The 24,058-nt window shown below is 37.5% G+C and overlaps 1 protein-coding gene and 1 long non-coding RNA gene across 3 annotated transcripts in view; one reads left to right on the top strand and one right to left on the bottom strand.

Annotated features, from left to right (window-relative positions):
• Nucleotides 1–782: 782 nt before the first annotated feature.
• On the bottom strand, nt 783–3,291 carry LOC137003621 (uncharacterized). The gene is made up of 3 exons (XR_010892011.1): nt 2,830–3,291; nt 1,886–2,013; nt 783–1,742 (listed from the first exon to the last, which is right to left on the bottom strand). It is a non-coding gene; the product is annotated as an uncharacterized lncRNA (long non-coding RNA).
• A 196-nt stretch (nt 3,292–3,487) lies between these two features.
• LOC137002755 (receptor-interacting serine/threonine-protein kinase 2-like) overlaps nt 3,488–24,058 on the top strand; it is a 22,248-nt gene continuing 1,677 nt past the window's right edge. Inside the window, exons 1-12 of one of the 2 annotated variants that reach the window (XM_067362615.1) lie at nt 3,973–4,099; nt 5,377–5,470; nt 5,923–6,076; nt 6,244–6,399; nt 7,539–7,696; nt 11,338–11,387; nt 14,500–14,661; nt 18,637–18,722; nt 18,888–18,980; nt 19,109–19,202; nt 20,467–20,691; nt 22,062–24,058. The exon at nt 22,062–24,058 is cut by the window's right edge and continues 1,677 nt beyond it. In XM_067362615.1, the coding sequence (XP_067218716.1) occupies nt 6,041–6,076; nt 6,244–6,399; nt 7,539–7,696; nt 11,338–11,387; nt 14,500–14,661; nt 18,637–18,722; nt 18,888–18,980; nt 19,109–19,202; nt 20,467–20,691; nt 22,062–22,441 (1,440 nt within the window). In that variant the 5' untranslated portion in view covers nt 3,973–4,099; nt 5,377–5,470; nt 5,923–6,040 and the 3' untranslated portion in view covers nt 22,442–24,058. Of the gene's footprint in view, nt 4,100–5,376; nt 5,471–5,922; nt 6,077–6,243; nt 6,400–7,538; nt 7,697–11,337; nt 11,388–14,499; nt 14,662–18,636; nt 18,723–18,887; nt 18,981–19,108; nt 19,203–20,466; nt 20,692–22,061 lie in introns of both variants that reach the window. The other variant, XM_067362614.1, reaches the window with a different exon arrangement.

Below are 24,058 nucleotides of genomic sequence, written 5' to 3'. Positions count from 1 at the left end.
AGATTTAAGCTAGTCCTAGACTAAAAGGCATGTTTGAGCTGTTTTAACTGAAAGCAACTTGCACTGACATATCCTAAAATATTGTTTTGTCTCAAGATGCACACCTGCAATGTTTATATATATACATAAACATATATATATATATATATATATATATAAACAATAATGCCTAATTGAACAAAGGCCTAATCCTGGGTTAATCTAAGCCCTGTGTGAAACCGGCCCTACAGTATGTGGCATAGTAGACCGGACGTTTAATTAATGTGGAATTAAAACCCATATTCTTCCTCCCTGAGGTGTAATGACTCTTTCACTAATTTCACAACACCTGAAAAGTCTGCTTTTCCAAACGGCTCTGTCATTGTTTTGCATTTTGCTGATGGATAGAAGAAACGTTATGGCTTGAAAAAACTGACACGCATTCTCTAAATCTGCATGCTGTTATCCATCAAAATTTACAAGAAATCCCACTGCGGCACTAGATGGCGCCATTTGGACTTTATTTTAAACTCACCAGCAGACGGTAGTGAGTTCTTTTAAAAATGTATTCTACTATTCATGTATTTTCTATAAATTTACTTTCTGTTCATCAAAGAATCCCGACGAAACATGGTATCCACAAATACATTAATTCAAAATGTAAATAAACGAGAAATATAATTTGTATGCCATTTTGCTTAAGAAAAAGAGACTGTTATTTTAATTTATTCTACAATTCATTTTTGTTTATTTCTTATCAAATGATATGTTGTCCACTGAAAGTCATGTGAAAGCCTCTTTAATACAATATGGCAACCAGGAGAACAACAACGATATTAAACACATAAACAATAAGTACAGACAAAGGACTAAACTTAACAGAAAACAAAATAATGTGTGGTATATACATTGTGTTAATAACAAAGTAGAATATACTTGCTACTTTTTTTTTTTTTTTTTTTTTTTCGTTTTTAGCTAATAATGAATGATAGGCTATTGCTAAATGATATCCAGGATGATTAGTCAGAATTTGACAGGGTAGCCAGGTTTTCACAACAAAACCCGCCCCATGCTTCTAAAAACTAGCCCAATTGGCATTTCAGGGGGGTCCCATGGTTCTGGGGGGTAAAATACTTGTTTTTGGTGGGGCTCCCCTGGTAAGCTTCGCATTTCAGGGGCTAAATATCACGTTATTTGGGGCCGATTCAACCCGCGGACATGAAAGACAACCCACGGCAACAGTGTAAAAGTAGCCCAAGAGAAGCCCGAGAAGGGTCTGGCTGCAGACCCTTGGCGAGTGGAGCTCCACTCTCGAACAGGAAATTCGTCACCTCCACTTATGTTTTACTAATATTTACACCAACCCCAACCCTAAACCTACCCTTACAATAATGCAAATACAGTAATTAAATGATGCAATATTGATTTGTGTTTTATTAACGTCTACACCAACCCCAACCCTAAACCTACCCTTACAATAATGCGGCCATAGCTGTAGCTAGCTCCACTAGTGGAGGTGACTTATTTACGCCCTTGAGTGGAGCTCTACTCGCCCCCTCAGACTGCAGCCAGCCCCTATTGAATTCCGCGGGAAAACCGCAGACTTGGCAACCCTGGAATGTGAAACGGCTTCTCGAACAAGAACAAATATAGGGCGGGACTTGATTTTGGGAATTGATTGGATGGTTGTGGTTTGCTGTTGCTGTGACCTGTCATGTGATTGACAGGTTGCCCCGCCCTCGCTCACGCCAGGCAGAGATGAGCTGGAAGAGGAGGGGAAGATAATTTGATTAAAGAATACGAGGGCACATGAATTAAAAAATAATAATGATGTGTACTGATAAAACATTTATAATAAATACTGCAATAATCCATAAAAAATAAGAATTGTCAATTTTGATTTCACCTGACTTTAACAGAATGAGAAATGAGAACACTTCCTCAGGACACTTCCCCTATAGTGCCAAGAGCAAAACACTTCAAGTTACCAAGGCAACCGGCTCCGTCCTCTGCATGAGTTTGTTGTTATCATTACTGAAACACAGAACCACAGGCAATGATGTATCTGAGGAGTGAATATTTGTATTGCATTTCCTTAAAGGGTTTCACCCAAAATTGAAAATTCTGTCATTTATTACTCATGCCGTTCCACACCTGTAAGACCTTCGTTAATCTTCGGAACGCAAATTAAGATATTTCAGTTGAAATCCGATGGCTCTGTGAGGCCTGCATAGGGAGTAATGACATTTCCTCTTTCAAGATCCATAAAGGGAAACATATTATGTTTTGAATGCTGTTGGATGATTAAAAAAAAAAAGATTCATAACGGAGCGTTATGAATCTTTTGTATCGAATCAGTGGTTCGGAGCGGCAAAGTCATGTGATTTCAGCAGTTTGGAGGTTTGACAAACGATCCGAATCATGATTTGACACAGAAGAATCATAACACTCCGAAGCTTCCTGAAGCAGTGTTTTGAGATCGCCCATCACTTAATAAGTCATTATTTTGTTTTTTTGGCGCACCAAAAATATTCTCGTCGTTTTATAATATTAATATTGAACCACTGTACTCGCATGATTTAAATATGTTTTTAGTACATTAATGGATCTTGAGAGAGGAAATGTCATTGCTCGCTATGCAGTGCAGGCCTCGAGCCATTGGATTTCAACAAAAATATCTTAATTTGTGTTCTGAAGATGAACGAAGGTCTTACGGGTGTGGAAAGGCATGAGGGTGAGTAATAAATGACATTATTTTCATTTTTGGGTGAACTAACCCTTTAAAGTCTCTATTTTATAACAGACTGGGATGCATATGGCTGTGAGGAAAAATCTCTTGCTGGGAATTACCTCCTTACATCATAATGGAATCACCCTGAAAGCATCTGTGGGTCAAAACATCTACAAAAACGTCAGACCGACGTGTTTGGCAATTGTACTTTTGTTTTTAAAACGTCGCCTCAATTTCAAATAAGTGTTTAAACGCGGACGCCAAACATTATTAAATTATTATTATATTTAATGATTTCTGTATTATTATTGATCATTATTATTACAAATAAATAAAACACGTGACGAAAACGTGAGAAAATGCATGTACTGTACACTGTATAAATTTCACAGAGTGAAACGTCCAAATAACGCCATTTTCAGCAGTCTGAAAAAAATGAATATACGCTTAAAAGATTAAAAAATAAAAAAAAAATACTAACTTTACTTCACGGCTCACACTGTTCAGGTCTAGTGAATGCGCCCAAAAAAATTATCAAATCAGGTTAAATGTATCTGTAGACCTCGGAAGCTGAAGTCACAGTCGCGTGATCGGCATTGATTTGATTTTTCCCCACCTGTATTCCGAGAAGTCCCGCCCTCTGTGACAGGATTGGCTGTAAAAGATCTACACGATATCTACTATTGGTCAGTTGAGATGTCATTCATGTACACGCTGCAAACAGTGACAAAAAAAAAAAAAAAAAAAAAAAAACATAACGTCGCGGTTTTAGTCCGACCCACTCTTTCACACACCTGCGAAACATTTGTCGAGCGCATACCCAGCGCTATAACCACATTTTGTCATCGTTAAATCTCAAACTACTGATTTAATTTGATTTTGTGGTTAATTTGGCAGTTTGTTTTATGGCGTGGTGTAAAATGCGTTGTTCGGACTGGGGGCGTGTCACCAAGCGCGAGCTGTAGGACTCGTTTCTTTCCATCTTATTCAGTGACACTTTTAACAAGGATATTTTGCCAACATAATTTAGTCAAGAAGGTGCACCAATCTTTGGGTAATATAGTACGCAGAATAGACCGCATTCAGATCATGTAGATACATGCGCGATCTTTTCTCTCTCTGTGAGGGTTTGCGCGTTTTCAGTTCCCCTTTCTGCTGAAGCTGAACGGGCCCGATTCATCTCACAATATCCTGAAACATGGAGCACACCGGCTGCGTCAACATCTGCAGTCTCACCAGCACCTTACCGGTGATCCCGTATCGGAAACTAACGGATCTGCACTACATCAGTAAAGGAGGTTTCGGGACGGTGTTCAGGGCTCAGCACAGTGACTGGCGCACCACCGTGGCGATCAAGTGCTTGAAACTGGATTCTCCGGTTGGTGAGAGGTGAGTTTAAATAGTACACTTTTGATCTATGTTTCCTTGTTAGCTCAAATGCACTGTCCCTAAAAAGTCAGAATCTGAATAACTACTGATCTGATGGGGCTTCGTGTGCCTTCAATGCTTTCAGTCTGCTGGTTGTTGCGGGTTTTTAGAAAAGAATACTGTGCTAATCAGGTCACTGATCTAAACTATCATGCAGTAACGTTACATACGTTTAGTATGCTGTGGGACAGCATTGTTCTGCGGGACTATATGTTCAAGAGTTTTTATATACGTATTTTTTGGTTCTTTGACCGTTCTAGAAGCTCTTTTGGGACTCATACTGACTGGTTGTTTTGGTCTAATAAGCATAAAAGTTACAGCTCTAATGTTTTTGTCCACAGTTCAGAGCTTACGACATGTGATTTCCTAGCCTGGATAAGTTATTTACAGAAATTAAATTACAAAATGAAAATATTCACTTAGAATTAAAGTTCTGACATTTACTAACTCTCATGTTGTTCCAAACCTGTAGGGTTTTCTTTCTATTGAACACAAATGGAGAAATTCTGAATAATGTACTGGTTTGTTCTTGGGATGCAAGATATCTGTTTCATATTGTTTATAAACTAAGAGTTGTTGTTTTTTGTTTTTGTTTTTAATTAGTGTCAGCCAATATTGGCATTAATATTGATAATAAATTGTAAAAAATTGGGGAAATGAGCATGCATATGAATGTGCTTTCATCTAACACTATAGTATAGCCGAGTTAGTACACTATGGATTAGTTCACACAAATATGAAAATGTAATAATTTACTCACCCTTATGTCATTACAAACCCATAAGGCATTGTGTTAATCTTTGAAAAACAAATGAAGACATTTTTCAAGAGAACCTGAGAAATGAGCTCATTGTTTCTGCCTAAAATTAATACATGATGATGTTGGCTAACTGCATGATTTGTACATTTCTGAAATGCATTACTTGGACACAGCCACCTCTGATAACAGATTGGCACATGCATTTTCTGTAAAGCTGCTTTGAAACGATAAATATTGTGGCAAGCGCTGTACGAATAAATGTGAATTGAACTGAATTTGTGTCCCTCCATTCAAAAGTCCATTTCACCTTAAAATGTGGCACTTTGAAAAGTTCATAAAGAGATCGTACAACTAATCCAGTATTCTGAGGGGACAGGATCGCTTTATACAATTAATAGATTTAATTTAGGCTTCTATTCACATTATATTGATCATCACATGTTCATGTTCATCATATAAAGCGATCATGTCTCTTCAGAATACTTGGATTTAACAGCTTGATTCATATGGGTTTCTTTTACGGCCTGGAAGATCGAAGATGAACGAAAGTCTTATGGATTTGGAACGGCATGGTGAGTAATTAATGAAAAAACTAACTTTTTAAGTTCGTCCTTAAAACACTAAAAATTTAACAACACTATTAATTGTAATTTTTAGCAAAATCCAGAAGTTACATTATTTTTCATTTTGTATATTATAATGTCGAGATGCTATAACTTACTTTTTAGTACTTTGTAGTGTTTTATTTTTAATTCAGACGAACTCAATTAGAATTTTAATATCATTCATCCACAATATGAAAATAATTATCAGCTTTTCAGTATCAGCCAGAATTTTAGCCATATTTTAAAGTTGGAACTACCAAAAAGCCAAGATTGTCAAGGTCCATGGAAGAATGAACAAGTTCAGAGCAATGGTCAAAAGCTGTGGGAACCTCTTGTATCACATAATATTGTCTGGTGGTAGAAGAGAAACCCTTCCAGCCCTTGTCTAATCATTAATTAATTCATTTATTTTGTTGCAGGGAAAGGAATTGTTTATTGAAGGAAGCTGAGGTGCTTCACAAAGCTCGATTTAACCACATCATCCAGATCTTTGGGGTGTGCAATGAGCCTGAGTTCTTCTGTATTGTGACTGAGTACATGACTAATGGATCACTGGATGAGATCTTACATGAGGTATAACTGTACAAACAACATTCCTTTACATGATGACACACTTCCTGTTTAGTCTTGTAGTATTAGGTTAATGGGTTTGAGTTTGAGTAATGCACAGTTTCACTTTCCCCTCTGTATCATACAGATTCTTGAATGTTCATTTCTGTATTTTTCTTATTGCATTACAGAAAGACATGTACCCAATGGTGGCCTGGCCATTGAGGCTTCGTATTCTTTATGAGATCGCTTTAGGGGTCAACTTCCTCCACAATATGACACCACCTCTTCTACACCATGATCTCAAAACTCAGAACATCCTGATGGATGGGGAGTACCATGCCAAGGTTTGTGCATTTGGACAATTAGATTAGCTTGTAAATGTTTCCACACACTTATTTTATCAGAATTTCACAGGTGTATTTGGATGCATGTGTAGAATTTTATCCTGGTACTTGCAAATGAAAGCAGTTACTAGCTGAGCTATTTGAACATCAAGGTGATCAGCTGTTGATATTTTTGCACGTAATCCTTGCATGGGCATCAATTTCATCTAACGATTTACTCCTACAAATCCTTGTTGGAATGCGAGCCATCGTTATTATGTGCTGAAATCCACGTTTGTCTGAATGGTATAAGTTGTTGGTATCTTGTAAGTTTGCCCTTCTCATTCATCTTTTCTTTTTTTTTTTTCTTTTCTTTTTTTTTTGTTGTTGAAAGTTTCCAGCTCCCCAGCTGTAGCTTAAAAATCTTACTACTACCATTTTGAACATAATAAGCAAATACTTGTACCTTGGAAATTACCTATTAACATGTCTTGTAATTTATCTGGATTTGAAAAATACCATAATTATTCTTTATTTGTTCATTGGGGAATCTGTAAACTTTTATACTAATTTAAAGGGACAGTACAACCAAAAATTAAAGTTCTGTCATAATTTACTCACTCTCATATCATTTCAAACCTGTATGACTTTCTTTCTTCCGTGGAACATAAAAGGAAATATTTTTAATAATGTGCTGGTCACTCTTTTGCTTGTAATTATGCTGACATGTCAAAAAGAACACAAAAACATCATAAAAGTATCATAAAAGTGCTCCATATGTTTTATGCTCTATATGTCAAGTCTTCTGAAAGCATATAATAGCTTTGCAATAGGAAATTTTAGTCATTATTCACATCCAGCCTTTAAACACTAAAAAATGGAAAAGAAATGCCAGTACATCATTTTTTTTTTTTTTTTTTTTTTTTTCCACAGAATTTTGTAACAAAACAAGAGTGATAAAATGATGATGGATGAAATGCAATGGCACCTGTAAATGGATATCTAGAGTGATCATTGAAATTCTCATATTGGTTAATTAAACTCAACCATTAATCAGTATAAATTTTAAAAATACTTTAAGTATATCATGTATTTTGTTGTAATTTCACATTGGACTTTCTGATCTAAAGTTCGTCTTGTATTTCTGTGTTTGTGAATAGATAGCTGATTTTGGCTTGTCTAAATGGCGTCAGCTCTCTATCACGAAAGGGTCCGGCTCCAAACCTGCTGAAATGGGAGGCACAGTCATCTATATGCCACCTGAGGAGTACGAACCTTCCAAGACCCGCAGAGCAGATGTCAAATATGACATGTACAGGTCAGTTTCTGTAGATTCTATAAAGCTTCCATTCAGAACGTCATTCTGAATTTCAAATGGTTTCGTCTACAGAATTTTTAACTACTGCTCTTTCAGTTCTCATATTTTTGGGGCAGCCCCTTAAGATGTTCAGCTCTCCTAATTGCACCATGGCTAGTCTGTTGCTGACTCTGCAAAATTCCTGTCAGATTAGGGACATGTCTCACCCCCAATCTTTAAAATCTCTATGGTGAGCCTGGAAATGTCAGGGAATTTTAAAATTGTGATCTCATATAGCCATTGAAGCTAGAAAGAAAGAAAGAAAGGAAAGAAAGGAAAGAAAGAAAGAAAGAAAGAAAGAAAGAAAGAAAGAAAGAAAGAAAGAAAGAAAGAAAGAGAGTCATTTCCAGCCCTGAAAAAGTCATTAAAACATCAGGTGCCTGGTGCCATCACTGCAAACAAAGATAGCACTGTATTATGAATTGGGAAGTTTTTTTGATTATTCAGAGCCACTTCTGCTTTAAAAAACAAAGTTGACATCACAAAATGTGAGGTATATGTGTTAACTCAGAATGGTTATCATGGCTGTCACCAGTTTGAGATTTTCTCCATATTATCTAATTACTACGATGTATTATCCCATTTTGATCCGTTTGCAGACCATGTGCAGTTCTAGTGGCGGTGCAGATGCAGTAGTGCAGTGATTGTTTATTCAATTTCTGAAGCTAAACAGAACAAACAGATAAAGTAATCAAATGTAAAATAGCACTGCATAGTCTTCACTGTATAAATTAAATATAGATTCATCTTTAGTAAAGTTACAAAAGTTAATCAGTTTTGTGTAGTATTGTGATACAAGAGTATTGTGATTGTCAAGAGTTTTTTTTTTTTTGTAGTGAGTCTGTTGTTTGATTTAACATTAAAAACACAGACAGCAGCAGGAATATTAGGCTGCTGTCACTTTAAGACATAATGCACAGATCCAGTATACTGTTACACACACGTTTACTTTCTCAACTGTTTACATTCACTTAAGACATAACTGTTTACTAAGATACTGACCAAGATGGGCATTTTGACATAATTTTGTGTGAAATAGTCCATTAAAGCACATGAAAAAGAGCTTAATTCAGTATTCGCATGCTGTCAGATACTACTGCTTTCTGGATGCCCGCTTCAGATGTGTGCGCCCACAAAACTTCTCACACATATATTCACTTTAATAGTATTTATAACTCCTAACTTAACAAAACAAGCTGTGTTACTAAGGAATGATTACCTCTGTATGCAGGTACAAGGTACTTTATCTGATGAAATGCATACATCTCTCTCGCTTTTGCTCACGTGCCAGCGTTTGTTGCCGACCCCTGGTCTAAGCAGTCAAGTGGAATGAAGTTGCTTATGCGCAGATGAGATTCGCGCCCCCCCCAAAAAAAAACATAGAAATATAAAAAAAGTGTATGATATGATAATCGTACGTGTTCATACTGTGATATATTGTCATGCCAGTATACCATTACAATCCTAGAACTGTTAAACAAAGAAAGGAAATTATATATGAAAGATAGCATTTGCTTTTACATAATTAGTAATAAAAAGCCAAACACAGCAAATATTTATTTACAGTCGTGCTCAAAATTATTCACACCCTTGGTAAATATGACCAAAGGCGGCTGTGAAAATAAATCTGCATCGTTAATACTTTTGAACTTTTATTTTAAAAAATCTACAAAAATCCAACCTTTCATTGGAGAATAATAATTTTAAATGGGGGGAAAATCTCATTATGAGAAAAATGCTTTTCTCTAATACACACTGCTCACAATTAATCATACCCTTTTATTCAATAGTTTTTGCAACCTCCTTTTCCCAAGATAACAGCTTCCCAAGATAAGAGTCTTCTTCTATAATGCCTGATGAGTTTGGAGAACACCTGTGAAGAGATCAGAGATCATTCCTTCATACAAAATCTCTCCAGATCCTTCAGATTCTCAGCTCCATGTTGGTGCTTCTTCTCTTCAGTTCACTCCACTCTCAATACTTTAGGGTTCAGGTCAGGGGACTAGGATGGTCATGACAGAAGCTTGGTTTTTGTGTTCAGTGACCCATTTTTGTGTTGGTTTTGATGTTTGTTTTGGATCATTGTCCTGATAGAAAATAAGATCCAACCACAGCCTATTATAAGACTTCTAAAAGGGACAGTCAGGTTTTGATTTTTTATTTTTTTTTAATCTGTTGGTGTTTGATAGAATCCATGATGCCATGTATCTGAACAAGATGTGCTGGGCACATAAAAATAGGCTCACAACATTAAAGATCCAGCAGTACATCCAGTTTCATTGTACACAAGGGGTATGTTTTACCCCTGTGTGCACCAAACCCATCTTAAGTGTTTGCTGCAAAAAAAAAAAAAGCAAATTATTTTGCTTCAAAAAACACACAACTGAACACACAACCAAGCTTCTGTCATGACCATCCCAGTCCCCTGACCTGAACCCTAAAGACGATGAGTGGAGTGAACTGAAGAGAAGAAGCACCAACATGGAGCTGGGAATCTGAAGGATCTGGAGAGATTCTGCATGAAGGAATGGTCTCTGATCACTTCTCGGGTGTTCTCCAAACTCATCAGGCATTATAGAAGAAGACTCAGAGCTGTTATCTTGGGAAAAATAGGTTGCAAAAAGTATTGGATTAAAAGGGTATGATTAATTGTGAGCAGTGTGTATTAGAGAAAAACATTTCTCTCATAATGAGATTCCAAACCCCTATTTGACTATTTGATACAGGACACAATGATGTAAATCAATGCAAAATGCAAAAGAAAATATGCCTTTATTCTCTCTGTGTTAAACTGGGAAGTTATAAAAATGTGTTGATTTCTAAGAATGTTCAAATCATATTTAATTTGTTCATAAGTTGTTAGTAGCCTCAAATGGTAAGATTCTTATTTTGACATAGGGTTACATTTATAAAATGTATCCAAGTCCCTCCAAATCTGTTTTTTTTTCTTTTCCCTCCACTCATATTTTAACATTAATTCCTCTGAATAATGAGTGTTGTAAGGCTGTGTTTTATTGGCTTTCTCCCTTTTAACATTCCCACTTTTCTATAGTTTTACATTACCATTTCTTGAGTCTTCTTCAGATCTTAAGCATGAACAACCAATGCTAAAAATCTATAAAATCTGTATCCAAGTCACAAGTGAATGGAAAAGTCATGGAAATGTATTGGTCATCAGATCCCTGAACCCTGTATTTTTGATTGGGAGGGAGGAATGTAGCAGCCATTGTAGGATATTGGAAATTATGGGTGGATTTTTATATCATTTTACCAGTTTTCCAAAACAAAGAAAGATGGAGGGAAACTGGGAAAATAACCATAAACCAGTCATAGTTTACTCATAGTTCACCAAAATTACGCCTGAAAGAGACCTTTATTTTATTCATCTACTGTGCTGGTCAAAAAAGGGAAGTGATTTAGGAGCTAAATGTCAACCTGCCAACAGGCCTGAGGTTTTGTGATCTTAGTCATAGTGCATGTTGAAATCACTGGGCTGATTGGCAATGTGTTTTATCTCCAAAGGGGATTGCCAGATGTGGATGTAGAGACTGAATGGCAACAGTGAAACCTTTCCCTCATCTGTTCTATGCTTCCTCTTTCAGTTACGCCATCATCATGTGGGAGGTGCTCTCAAGACGGATACCGTTTGAAGGTAGGGTATGTTGGGGTGACCATGTGTGATAGAGAAGTGTACCAGTGAATTCCATGACATTCACATATTCATAGGTTTCTTTTGAATTTGACCTTTTGAATAAATCTAGTTTTCTTGTTTACAAAACCATTCAAAAATCTGACTGAATTGCTTTTAGTGGTCAAAATAATTTATTATAACTTCAGCCAAGAGATGTATACTAATTTTAGATTTACTAATGCAAATTATATTTGGGTATTTTTGTGAATCGGTAAATTGATTTTAACAGAAGTTGATTCTCTTTGTGTGCTGAAGACAACAAAACATAACCCGCTTTTCCACCATCGGGCTGAATGGTTCTAAGAATGGTAAGGAATGGTTCCACTTATATTTCCACTTGAGCCTGGTATGGCATGGCACGATTTCAAACATTTCTCGGCCTGGAATTCTCAGCACAGTTGGCTGGTAGAACGCGTGTAGTGATGTCGCAGCTCATGATTGGTCACTTGTCTGTTGCCTGGCTGCCAGTTTGTCTGTAGGTGGCCAAGTGCGCTATTTGAGCGACATAAACTCAAATAAGAATAAAAATCTGAGAAATATCTGATCATTCTCCATATTGCGGTCACTATTTACATCTCATATCATCTGTAAACTGTTGCGTTACAAAAGCAATGACTGACGCATTTGTATTACATTCCAAAGAGCTCTGTTATCAGCCTCACAGTGGAAAATAAAGCCATATCCGTACCGGCTGGGCCAGATCGGCACGGAATTGAAAGGTTAAGCAAAGAGAATGGTTTGACCCGACGGTGGTTTGACGGTTATACATTTTCTCATTTGTGTATCACTATGTGTGTCGTTTTGGTACAGAACTGTAATGTGGAGCGCTGAATGTGAATACTATGTGCTATGAACACAAGGTTGGGTATCGTTTAACCGTTCCGATTCTGCTTATCGATTCCTAATTTAGATACCAATAAGGTAAAAAAAAAATAAAAAATTAGAATAAATGTGAACGATATCCAAGTTATCATAAGTCTTATTGCAAAACATTTAATTGTAGCTTAATAACATGAACAGAAATCAACAGGTTAAATTACACTTACACAAGGATGCCATAGCAAAAACAACTAATGCATTTCAAGCATTATTAAAGACAAGAAAACGCTCAGTAATTAAAATACTCTGTCAATTTTGGTCATACAGATAAGTGTTAGACATCATTCGAAATTGTTGTCTACTTTCATTTGTGTACACTCATGATAAAAACAAAACGTTAAAAAATAAAGAAAACAAACAGGATGCAAGTTCTGCCATCTCTCTCTCTCTCTCTCTCTCTCTCTGAAACGTGTCTGAAAATTGAACTGTAACTTAGTGAATACTTGCTACACAGACATGAGAGAGATGTCTTAATGCTTGAAGTGTCTACTTTTAAATGAAGTAATTCATATCAAAAACAAATCGGCCCCTTGGAATTGGAAGGTTCTATCTGCATTCTAAGCAGTTTTGAGATATTGAGCTTCAAAGTTTTTGCATTCCATTCGGCTTTGTTGATAGAACCTTTTTGTTTTCTAAATAAAAAGTCCCTAAATGTACTTGTAAATGTAACATTACCAAAAACATTACATAATGTAGATAAGTTGTCACAGAATAAGAATATGCGAATAACTCAATTTTGACACACATGTCAGATAGAATCTTATAATTCCAAGGGGATGAAATATTCAGTTTATGCAATCCATATGAAACCAACGAGAGGTACAGTTTCTCACGTCTCTGCTCATTACCTGTAATGTGACCACACCCATCCACGTGAGCCACGCTAATCTGTAAACACCCCCATCATTTTGATAAAAAAGCATCAAGCTTTATCATTCCTTTACTTTTCATCAAGTGCAAAAAGACACGGGAAAGAGGCGGCTTTCTTTACGCACGTCGTTCTGGATGTGTGCATAGCACAGAAAACGGCGTACAAGCCTTCTTGCGCTTATAGTATAAAAATCACATTAAAATTTTTTCTGAGCACGCTTTGGATGGGTGAGCAGCACAGAAAACAATGAGCGGGTCTTCTTGCGCTTGAATGGTTTAAAATCATATTAAAATGCACACAAATGAATGGAAATTTTAATTTTAGAACAAGTATCCGATTCCAGAATTGGAATTGATTTTCGATTCCCAACCTTAATGAACTCTAATAGCAATTAGAGTGGAAGCAACAAACCAATTAGAACTGGAACACATGAGACTGCAATAACCACCCTTATTAACTTTAAGAAAAGGGCGTAATAAACAGCACTATGAGTCTACATATGTTTTTATTAGGCTTTTTGAAAGGCTATATTATGCCACACTTAACACAGAAACAGTGCCTCTGATAATGAATATGTCAACCAAACTGCTTAAAACCTTGCTTGATAGGCCTATAGACTAATTTAAACTCTTGATTCGCCATTGAATTCATGCTTAAAATGGTGTAAGGCCACGTTCACACAGCAGCTGAATACAAGTTGTCAGTCTTGTATTTCTGTTCTTTATATAACATATGACAACCGCTTTCTATAACTGAACTCACAACTAGGCTCTTGAAAAACCTGCACTGTGTGAACGGAACTGGTTTTACTTTTGGTGACTATTAGCAACGGAAATATGAGTTGTATGTCATCTGAAGGTTTTAGATCCAGTCACTGTTCTCCTCCAGAGCTGCTTCTGTCAGTTTTGACTCAATTGCTCCACTCTCCACCCAGATATAATAGCTGTTGTCGGTTAATAAAGATTTGAGATCAACTTGCGGCTCGATTGGACTCTTGTCGTAATAGCTAAATAGACAAATTTCTAAAAAACTTGACACGGTTAACAAAATTTACTAAAACTTCAACAAAAAATGTAATGTAAATGCAACATATAAAAATAAAAACCATTATATAAAAACTATCATAGTATGAAAATCAGATTCATTGTGCAGCCTTACTCAACACTAAGCAGATTTTGCTGTGTCATGTTTTTGATGCAAAATCATGACACAGAGTTCCCCTCATGGTTACTTCCTTCTCCATTTCATAAACTGCAGCAATCATTTATCCAGGCAACATTCAACCATCGTCTGACATTGTCCTTTTTTTGTCTTCGTGTGCAGAGGCCACCAATCCCATGCAGATCATGTTCAGCGTCCTCAGAGGATCTCGACCCGACACAGGCTTTGACAGTCTCCCGGCAGACATTCCCAGTCGAGAGACTCTCATTAACCTCATGACCTGCGGCTGGACCGCCAACCCAGACGAACGGCCCTCCTTTCTCAGTGAGTGTTAGCCTGCGCCCCACCTCTGACCTTTCCCCTGCTTTTCACAATCTCTCTGGATCTGTTTAACTCATGCTTTCACAATCCAGTAGGGTGACACGTTTCTGTGGTCATGTCTAACCATAATTCTGTCAGTTTGGTCTTTACTGGCAATTTTGTCAGCTCATGATAAAATTTGGCATAACAGACAAGTAAAACAGTTTTTCAGTTTTCTTCTTAAGATTTCTCTTTTGCAAACCTTACAAACTTTCTGCTACAGATCAGGGGAATGAGGAAATGACTGAGACAAGACAAAGAGAGCAGTCATGTCTCCTTCATGTGTCATTTATTCAGATAGGATTATCATTGAACCAGATACTCTTTTAATAAAATGGTAATTAAATCAAACAGTGTGAAGGTCTAACATCTAGATTCAGGCATTGATGTTTTAATTTCTCAACATACCCCATTAACAATAGACATTTTACTTCCTAGTAAACTCTAGGCAATGTTGAGTAAGAGCTTATGACGCTGACCTGAGTTCATTTGAGTCCAGTATTTTTGGTATGACAGTGGTTTTCCAAACTCTTAAACACGTGAGTTCTGATATGGTTCACAGTAGAGTGCTGCAGTGATGACATATTTTTTTGTAGGCCAACCGAGAAGTTTCCATTACCTCGGTTCCCTCGACAAAAACATGATTTTCCATTTGCTTTTGGATTATTGCAGAAATAAGCTCTGTGACCATAAAAAGTTTATGATTCTTACACATTTGGTTTGAGTGAGTAGATGAATTTTCCAGTTTAGCTTGACGTTTAATGTCCCTGACAACCTCTGACATCCCATTTACTTGTTAGCAACTGCCTTTTACAAGTCAAGTAAAAAATTTAAGGGGGTATTACAGGTGTACACCGATCAGGCATAACATTATGACCACTGACAGGTGAAGTGAATAACACTGATTATCTGGGATATATTAGGTAGCATTTTGTCCTCAAAGTTGATATGTCAGAAGCAGGAAAAATAGGCAAGTGTAAGGATTTGAGCGAGTTTCACAAGGGCCGAATCGTGATGGCTAAACGACTGGGTCAAAGCATCTCCAAACCTGCAGCTGTTGATGACGTGGAGACCGAAGGCTGTCCCATGTGATCCGATCCAGCGGATGAGCTACTGTAGCTCAAATTGCTCAAGAAGTTAATGCTGGTTCTGATAGAAAGGTGTCAGAATACACAGTGCATTGCAGTTTGTTGTGTATGGGGCTGAATAGCCGCAAACCAGTCGGAGTGCCTGTGCTGACCCATGTCTACCGCCGAAAGTGCCAACCGTGGGCATGTGAGCATCAGAACTGGACCACAGAGCAATGGAAGAAAGTGGCCTGGACTGATGAATCACGTTTTCTTTTACATCACGTGGATGGCTGGGTATGTATGCGTCACTTACCTAGGAAACACATGGCACCAGGATGCACTATGGGAGGAAGGCAAGCCGCTGGAGGAAGTGTGATGCTTTGGGCAATTTTCTGCTGGGAAACCTTGGGTGCTGAACAAACAAGTCTGATCCATGGAGGCCCTGCCTTGCAAATTACAGTACCGAAAGGGTCTGCTGCTAACATCTTGGTGCCAGATACTACGGCACACCTTCAGGGGTCTAGTGGAGTCCATGCCTCGACAGGTCAGGCTGTTTTGGCAGCAAAAGGGGGCCAACACAATATTAGGAAGGTGGTCATAATGTTATGCCTGATCTGTGTATTTTATGTTGTAGAATAGGGGTGTTGTGATACACCGGTATTGACGATAACATTGATATTTAAAAAATGAAATATTGTTATCGTGTTAATTAGGAGTGTCACAACATACCGGTATTGGCGATAACCATAATATTTCAAATGAATAGTACACGTTCGATAATATGACACGTAAATTATCCAACGGCAGTATCTGGTTGACATGTTGGTATTGCACCTTAAAGGGATACTCCACCGTTTTTTCATATTAAACTATGTTATTCCCTTAACTAAGACGAGTTGATACATACCTCTCTCATCTCAGTGCGTGCACTAAATCCCTCGGTCTCGCGGCGAAACTTTGTTAGCACTTAGCTTAGCCCAGTTCATTCAATAGGGACCAAGCAGAGAAGCTACCAAACACCTCCAGCGGGGGCTGGTGAGAGGACTTTTCACGAGTGAAGATATTACTGCGCCAAGTCAAAGTGCTCCCGAGCACTTGCTATGGTATTCCGCCATACAATATAGTTATCCATTTTACACACTTAGAAAAGCGCAACGTTTTGTTTTGTGTCACCGTCCTAGGTCGAGTTACACTACTCGAGTAACTGTATTTAAATAGGGAAAACGTGGAGGTGTTTGGAAGCTTCTCTGCTTGGTCCCTATTGAATGAACTGGGCTAAGCTAAGTGCTAACAAAGTTTCGCCGCGAGACCGAGGGATTTAGTGCATGCACTGAGACGAGAGAGGTATGTATCAACTCATCTTAGTTAAGGGAATAACATAGTTTAATATGAAAAAACGGTGGAGTATCCCTTTAAACGGTTAGTTCACCCAAAAACTTCGGAACACAAATTAAGATATTTTAGTTGAAATCCGATGGCTCCGTGAGGAATCAATAGGGAGCAATGACACTTCCTCTCTCAAGATCCATTAATGTACTAAAAACATATTTAAATCAGTTCATGCAAGTACAGTGGCTCAATATTAATATTATAAAGTGACGAGAATATTTTTGGAAAATATTCTCTGATTATACACTGCTTCAGGAAGCTTCGGAGCACAAATGAATCAGTGTTTTGAAATCGGCCATCACTAAATAAGTCGTTATTTTGGGGTTTTTTGGTGCACCAAAAATATTCTCGTCACTTTATAATATTAATATTGAACCACTCTACTCACATGAACTGATTTAAATGTTTTTAGTACATTAATGGATCTTGCAAGAGGAAGTGTCTTTGCTCCCTATGGAGGCCTCAAGGAGCCATCAGATTTCAACTAAAATATCTTAATTTGTGTTCCGATGATTAACGGGTGTGGAACGGCATGAGGGTAAGTAATAAATGACAGTATTTTCATTTTTGGGAGAACTAACCCTTTAACACTTCAATACCATAGACATAATAAATACATTATGTATTTTATATGTCTGTGGGCAATACCACCAACCTGTTCACCCATCCGCCTCTGCTACTTTGCAGATTTGGCCAAGTTGCCATTATTTTGCTAGTCCTGATACTGGAAATGTTACATTAACCTGTTAACTGCTGATGCCTTTCTGAGTTTTAATATATTTACATTTTAGAGAGTTACTACTATATATTTTTTTCTATTTTTACCCAAAATAGGACAGTGGATATTATGGAGCACTAAGCACCTTTAAATGTAATTTATGATTAATTTATACTTAACACTGGAGAGTGCAAACGCCAGAAAGTCCACAAGTGAGACTTATGAGTAATAAGTTCCAGGAAATCCATAATATGGACAAAGACATCCAGCGATAATTGTAGCTGAATAAAATAAAGACATTTTGACCGATTTATTGACATTGTGACATGAAGAGAATTAGTACAGAATTGCGAAAGTATATGGTTTATCTGTTCTTCAAGCCATCTCAGGTATTTTCATAAGTATGTATATTAAGTGTGTATAAATTTTAAATTTACAAAATGTATATAATGAGTACATCATTAATCCATCTTCCAATCCACGTTTTTCTCTTATCCTGAATCACTATGGTATGGCTATAATAAGTGTTTTCGGACTATTTTAGACTGGGCAGGATGACAACCGGAGTATCATAATATCTGCATGACTCATCATAGACATAAATGGAGAGAAGTAGCTTCGGCCACAGTGTTCTTCCACAAGATACGCAGTTTTGTTTATTAACCGTTAGAGCACCAAAAGTTACATAGTGTACATTTAATTAATTGATTAATACATTTATTCATTTTGTAGATTAATAGCTGCTTTGTCTGTACCTTACAGAATGTCTTATTGAATTGGAGCCCATGTTGAGAAGATTTGATGAGATTGATGTCTTGGAAGCGGTGCTGGAAGTCAAACGAACAAAAGTGAGTCTTTAAGGAGTTTGGACTGACTATGCATGGATGTATAATGTATGGAGGACTATTTTTTTTCATGCTTGTATTAGTCTGGATAGAACTGGTTTGATGGTATTTTTTGGTTGTGAGGTCAAAACTATTGAATGTATTGTAATTTCTCTTTACTTTCATCAGTATATGAGGCCATCAAGCTGTTGCTCATCAAATCAGACTAATGGGAAAAGAATCGAGGCAAAGAGTGTGAAGGAGCAAAACGTCCCTTGGCCAGTAAGTTATGTTTGTTTGTTTTTTTTTGTTGTTTTTTATTTTCATGTGTTGTTGTTGATTCAGTATTTAACCAGAGATGAGATCAATCTGGTGGGTTTCATAATTTTCCTTTTTGTGTTATATGACAGGACAACAGTTCCACATCTGGATCAGGCTCCTGCTCTTCCCAGGAAGCAGATATATCCCATCCGGGCTTCCTTACTATATCAAATCCCTCTCAAGGTAAGACTCATTTCTTCTAAAAGGGATTGATCACTTAAAACCATCATTTACTCACCTTCATGTTGTTCCTCACTTGGATGACTTAATTTCTTCCTTGGAACACAAAATTGCTGGAATTGCTGAATAAAAAAGTCACAATAGGGTTTCACACCTGAAATGGTTCACCCTGAGTCATTTAAACCCCTGCTAAATGGAATCCTGGGTTAACTTGCTTCATGGTTCACATTGCTCATACTTAACCTGGGTTAAAAATTAATCCTGCCATGTCCCACTCTACATTCCTAAATCATGGGTTAACATTATTATTTGCCTGTTTGCTTTGTCAGTGTCATTGATGTGACAAATGTAGCATGCAACCTGTTTACATAAAGGCTCTTACATTGCGCATATTTTATATTACACACTTTTTCCATCACCATTTTCACATTTTCCCCCACTTAAACGTCTGTTTATACAATGCAGGCCATTTCCTGTGACAAAACACAAATGAGGCATGTGATTGGCTGTTGGTTGCTAATTATCTAGCCGTAACACCACTTTGTTGCACACTGCACATGTTTAGCACCACAATACAGCGTTAAAAGGTTAGTTCACCCAGAAATGAAAATTATGTCATTTATTACTCACCCTCATGTTGTTCTGTACCCATAAGACCTTCGTTCATCTTCGGAACACAAAATAGGATATTTTTGATGAAATCCGATGGCTCAGTGAGGCCTCTATACCAAAAAGTATTCTTGTCGCTTTATAATATTATGGTTAAACCACTGTAGTCACATGAACTGTTTTAAACATATTTTTTGTAGCTTTCTGGGCATATGAAAGTGTTAATTATCTTGCTGGTAACAGAGGCCTCACTGAGCCATTTGGATTTTATCAAAAAATATCTTAATTTGTGTTCCGAGGATGAACAAAGGTCTTGCTGGTGTAGAACGACATGAGGGTGAGTAATAAATTGCATTACTTTCATTTTGGATGAACTCACCCTTTAACACTGCAAAAGTGATGCTACCTCTGCTCCGGAGCAGGGTTTCATAACCTTAGGAAAAACGTGGTGCTAACCATGCTTCTAAATTAGTGTTAAATGTTCCTTTACCCAGGGTAAAAACACAAAGTGATGATAACCCAGGGTTAAGCTAAGCACAGAGTGAAAAACCCTAATGAGTAAATGATGACAAAATATTGGAGTGATACACATTGTATTCTGCTTTTTCCATTTTTTTTAATTGCTTCATTTACTGTTGCTGTTTTACATCATCATCAGGTGTGTCAGGAGCTCAGGCTGGTCCACCGTCATCATTAATATCCCTTCCACTTGATCCTCCAAAGCCTCTTATGGACCACTGCTTTCGAAACAACCTCAGCACTGAGAACCAGACGACACAGCCCGTGTCCGACCTCAACATACCTTTCAAACCACATGTATCTCAGAGTGAAAGTGATCTGCCTCTTGCCATACAACCCCTCACTCTGCAGCCACACCCACAAGGTAACCACACCTGTTAGCCACACCCTGAACAGAGCCAAAGCATCTGCAGTTTCTATTTCAAAGTTGCTACACCCTCAGAAAAAAAAAGGTTTGTACCAAAAGCGTACATGTTAGCACCTAAATGGTACATATTAGAAAGGGAACCGTCCCAGTGACTGCTTTTGTACTATTTTATCTGAGTGTGTATCAACTTGGTTCAGAGTAGGGCTGGGCGATATGACTAGGTTAGTCTGTTAACAGAAAATTATATTGGTTATATAGACGACCATATCGGATAACAAAAATGACCAAATGCATGAAATGTTTACTGTGCTGTCTATAAAATAATATTATTAAGCATTCTTTTATTTCGATCTGCAGTTTAAAAAAAGTTAGTAATAAATGGTAGCCTATGCCTAACTGCTTCTGTATCTGAATATTTATTGATTTATGCTCCAGTGTTGGCAGCTTCGCTAAATAATCTGTTGGGAGCGTTGTCCTAGGCTAATAAAATAAAACTGCAAATCACAAACGTTTTTAAACATCTTGTGTTTCTGAATAAATAAATCAGCATTTCTAGCTAAAACTAGCTGTTTTTGCTCAGAACAAACCAATTAATTTTTAATCCCTGATATATCGGATATTGCAATATTTTTAAGGCGATTATCGATAAAATATTTTTATGTAACGCCCAGCCATAGTACAGAGTGACAGTACTTTTGAACTCCCTTGATTCGGGCTCTTCTTAAAGAATTAGTCCACTTTTAAATACAATTTTGCTGATAATTTACTCACCCCCATGTCATCCAAGATGTTCATGTCTTTCTTTCTTCAGTTGAAAAGAAATTAAGGTTTTTGATGAAAACATTCCAGGATTATTCTCCTTATAGTGGACTTCAATGGCCTCCAGACGGTTGAAGGTCAAAATTACAGTTTCAGTGCAGCTTCAAGGGCTTTAAACGCTACCAGACGAGGTATAATGGTCTTATCTAGTGAAACGATCGGTCATTTTCGGAAAAAAAAATACAACTGTATGTACAAGATGATAATTTGTGTTTATAAAGCATATACAGTTGTATTTTTAAAAAAAATGCCCAATCATTTTGCTAGATAAGACCCTTATTCATCGTCTGGTATCGTTTAAAGCCCTTTGAAACTGCACTGAAACTGTAATTTTGACCTTTAACCATTTGGAGAAACCATTGAAGTCCACTATAAGGAGAATAATCCTGGAATGTTTTCATCAAAAAAAACTTAATTTCTTTTTGACTGAAGAAAGAAAGACATGAACATCTTGGATGACATGTGGGTGAGTAAATTATCAGGAAAATTGTATTTAAAAGTGGATTAATCTTTTAATGTCCGCCTCCTGCTTCTGACTGTCTTTGCAGATTTTGTCACACCGTTGGACTTTCAGGGTCCGGCGGCTCGATGGATCGCTGCCCGAAGGGAGGACGTTGTGCGACAGATGACAGAGGCGTGTCTCAATCAGAGTTTAGACGCTCTCTTGTCTCGTGAGCTGCTAATGCGCGAGGACTATGAACTGGTCGTGAACCAAACCACACGTACCGCCAAAGTGCGGAAGCTTCTGGACACTTGCGAGCGGCACAGCGAGGAGTTCTGCCGTGTGGTGGTGCGGAAGCTCCAGGACAACAAACAGATGGGCCTGCAGCCCTACCCTGACTTCAGCATCACTAGCCCTCCTCCACCGTATACCGCCCCCACCGCCCCCCTCATCTCCAACTCCTTCAACACCACACGAAACTTCTGACCTTCTCCCAACTCCCAATCACTGCTCTTGAGCTGGAGCTCTATGAGTCCTTCTTTGTGTTAAGGATTGTTCTTCTTCACACGCTCTTGCATTTGTTTGTGCTGCTTGGTCAGTACTTTGTGTGCCTGGACAAGTGCTTTTGCCTCGGTGGTTAAGGTGTTGGTACCTATGACACTTTGTTTGGTATCAACTTGAACCATTGCTTTACATGCATCATACAGGGCCAACTTTGGTTAAATAACTACTTGGCTCATGTTGACTTCTGACATAAAACTGTTGTTGAATCATTGGCTTAATGCCTAAATTCTTGTTGAAATGGACTTGAACCCAAGCAGTAAAGTGGTTTCACAATATCCTAGCCATCAAAAGAAAAACCAGTGAAACATCCAAGAAATAAATACTATCTTGTTATTTGCACCCTCCATGCCAGCAAATTTAGTAAAACAGAAGACTTGAAGACTCGCCCTCCTGTTATGCCATGTTATGTCCACATTACTGCATAGTCATGTCTGGACTTGAAGAAAATTTGTGTGAATCAGCAGTTTCCGTCTTCCTTTTGGTAAACCAGTGCTTGTTTTTCCCACAGTGGCACTCAAAGTCAGCTCTGATGGTTTCGCCATGCATTTAATGCTGTGTCAGGGTTGGTCTGCCATGTGGTGGACATTTTGCAGATTTAGACTTTAGTCAGGGTAGACAAATTCACATGGTTAAGGGTGCGAGGAATGGATGGGACGGTGTGTTCAATGGGTTTTATTGATTGAAAAAAATCAAATGAGTCTTGAGAATCAGACATGACCTTGAACCTTAATGACAATACAACCTTTTCATCAGATCAGGTTGAGTTTGATCAGGTGTGTTGTATATATCATGGCTTTTTTAATTCGCATTACATTAAAAAAGAAGTCTACACAAACTAAAATCCATTTACACACCAGTGGTTTAATGGTTTGGCCTTAAAGGCATAGTTCACCCAAAAAAAGTTGTCATCATTTACTCGCCCTCATGACGTTCCAAAGATGTTTGACTTTCTTCTGAGTAATGTTCAAAAAAAAATGTTTTTGTACTTTCAATGAAAGTCAATTGGGTCCAAAACAAAACCACATTGGCCCCATTGAATTTCCTGGTATGGACAAAAAAATCTTTAAAATATCTTTTTTAGAAGAAAAACTACACGAGGGTGAGCAAATGATAACTGAATTTTCATTTTGGGATGCCTTTTAAAATGCAGAGTGCCAACAAGTTGGCTTTCTTTTTTTATTTTTATTTTTTCCCACAGATTTTTTGTGGTCTTTTAAAGAATTTGTAGAATTGATTTAGTTTTTTTTGCCCTGACAGACCGAAAAAACCAAGCTCCTTACCAGACTTGTTTGTTTTTTCCATTGAGCCAATCAGATGTCGTTCTTTTATTGCCTTTACTTTTGTATAGTGAGTACTGTAGCATCCTGTTCACAAGCAATATTAGACAGCACATATGACAAGCAGAATAGGGCGGTACACTGGAGTCTATAATGACAGAGTTCATACAAACTGGTCGAGGTCAACTTCTTCTCCGTTACATGTTCTCAAATGGCATGTCAGTCAAAAGCATTAACTTAATATTAAACCGTCTAATCAGTA

Source organism: Chanodichthys erythropterus, chromosome 16 (genome assembly GCF_024489055.1).
Source record: "Chanodichthys erythropterus isolate Z2021 chromosome 16, ASM2448905v1, whole genome shotgun sequence".
NCBI classification, from domain to species: domain Eukaryota; kingdom Metazoa; phylum Chordata; class Actinopteri; order Cypriniformes; family Xenocyprididae; genus Chanodichthys; species Chanodichthys erythropterus.
Note: the sequence above shows the minus strand (reverse complement) of the source record. Positions and strands in the feature narration are given on the sequence as shown.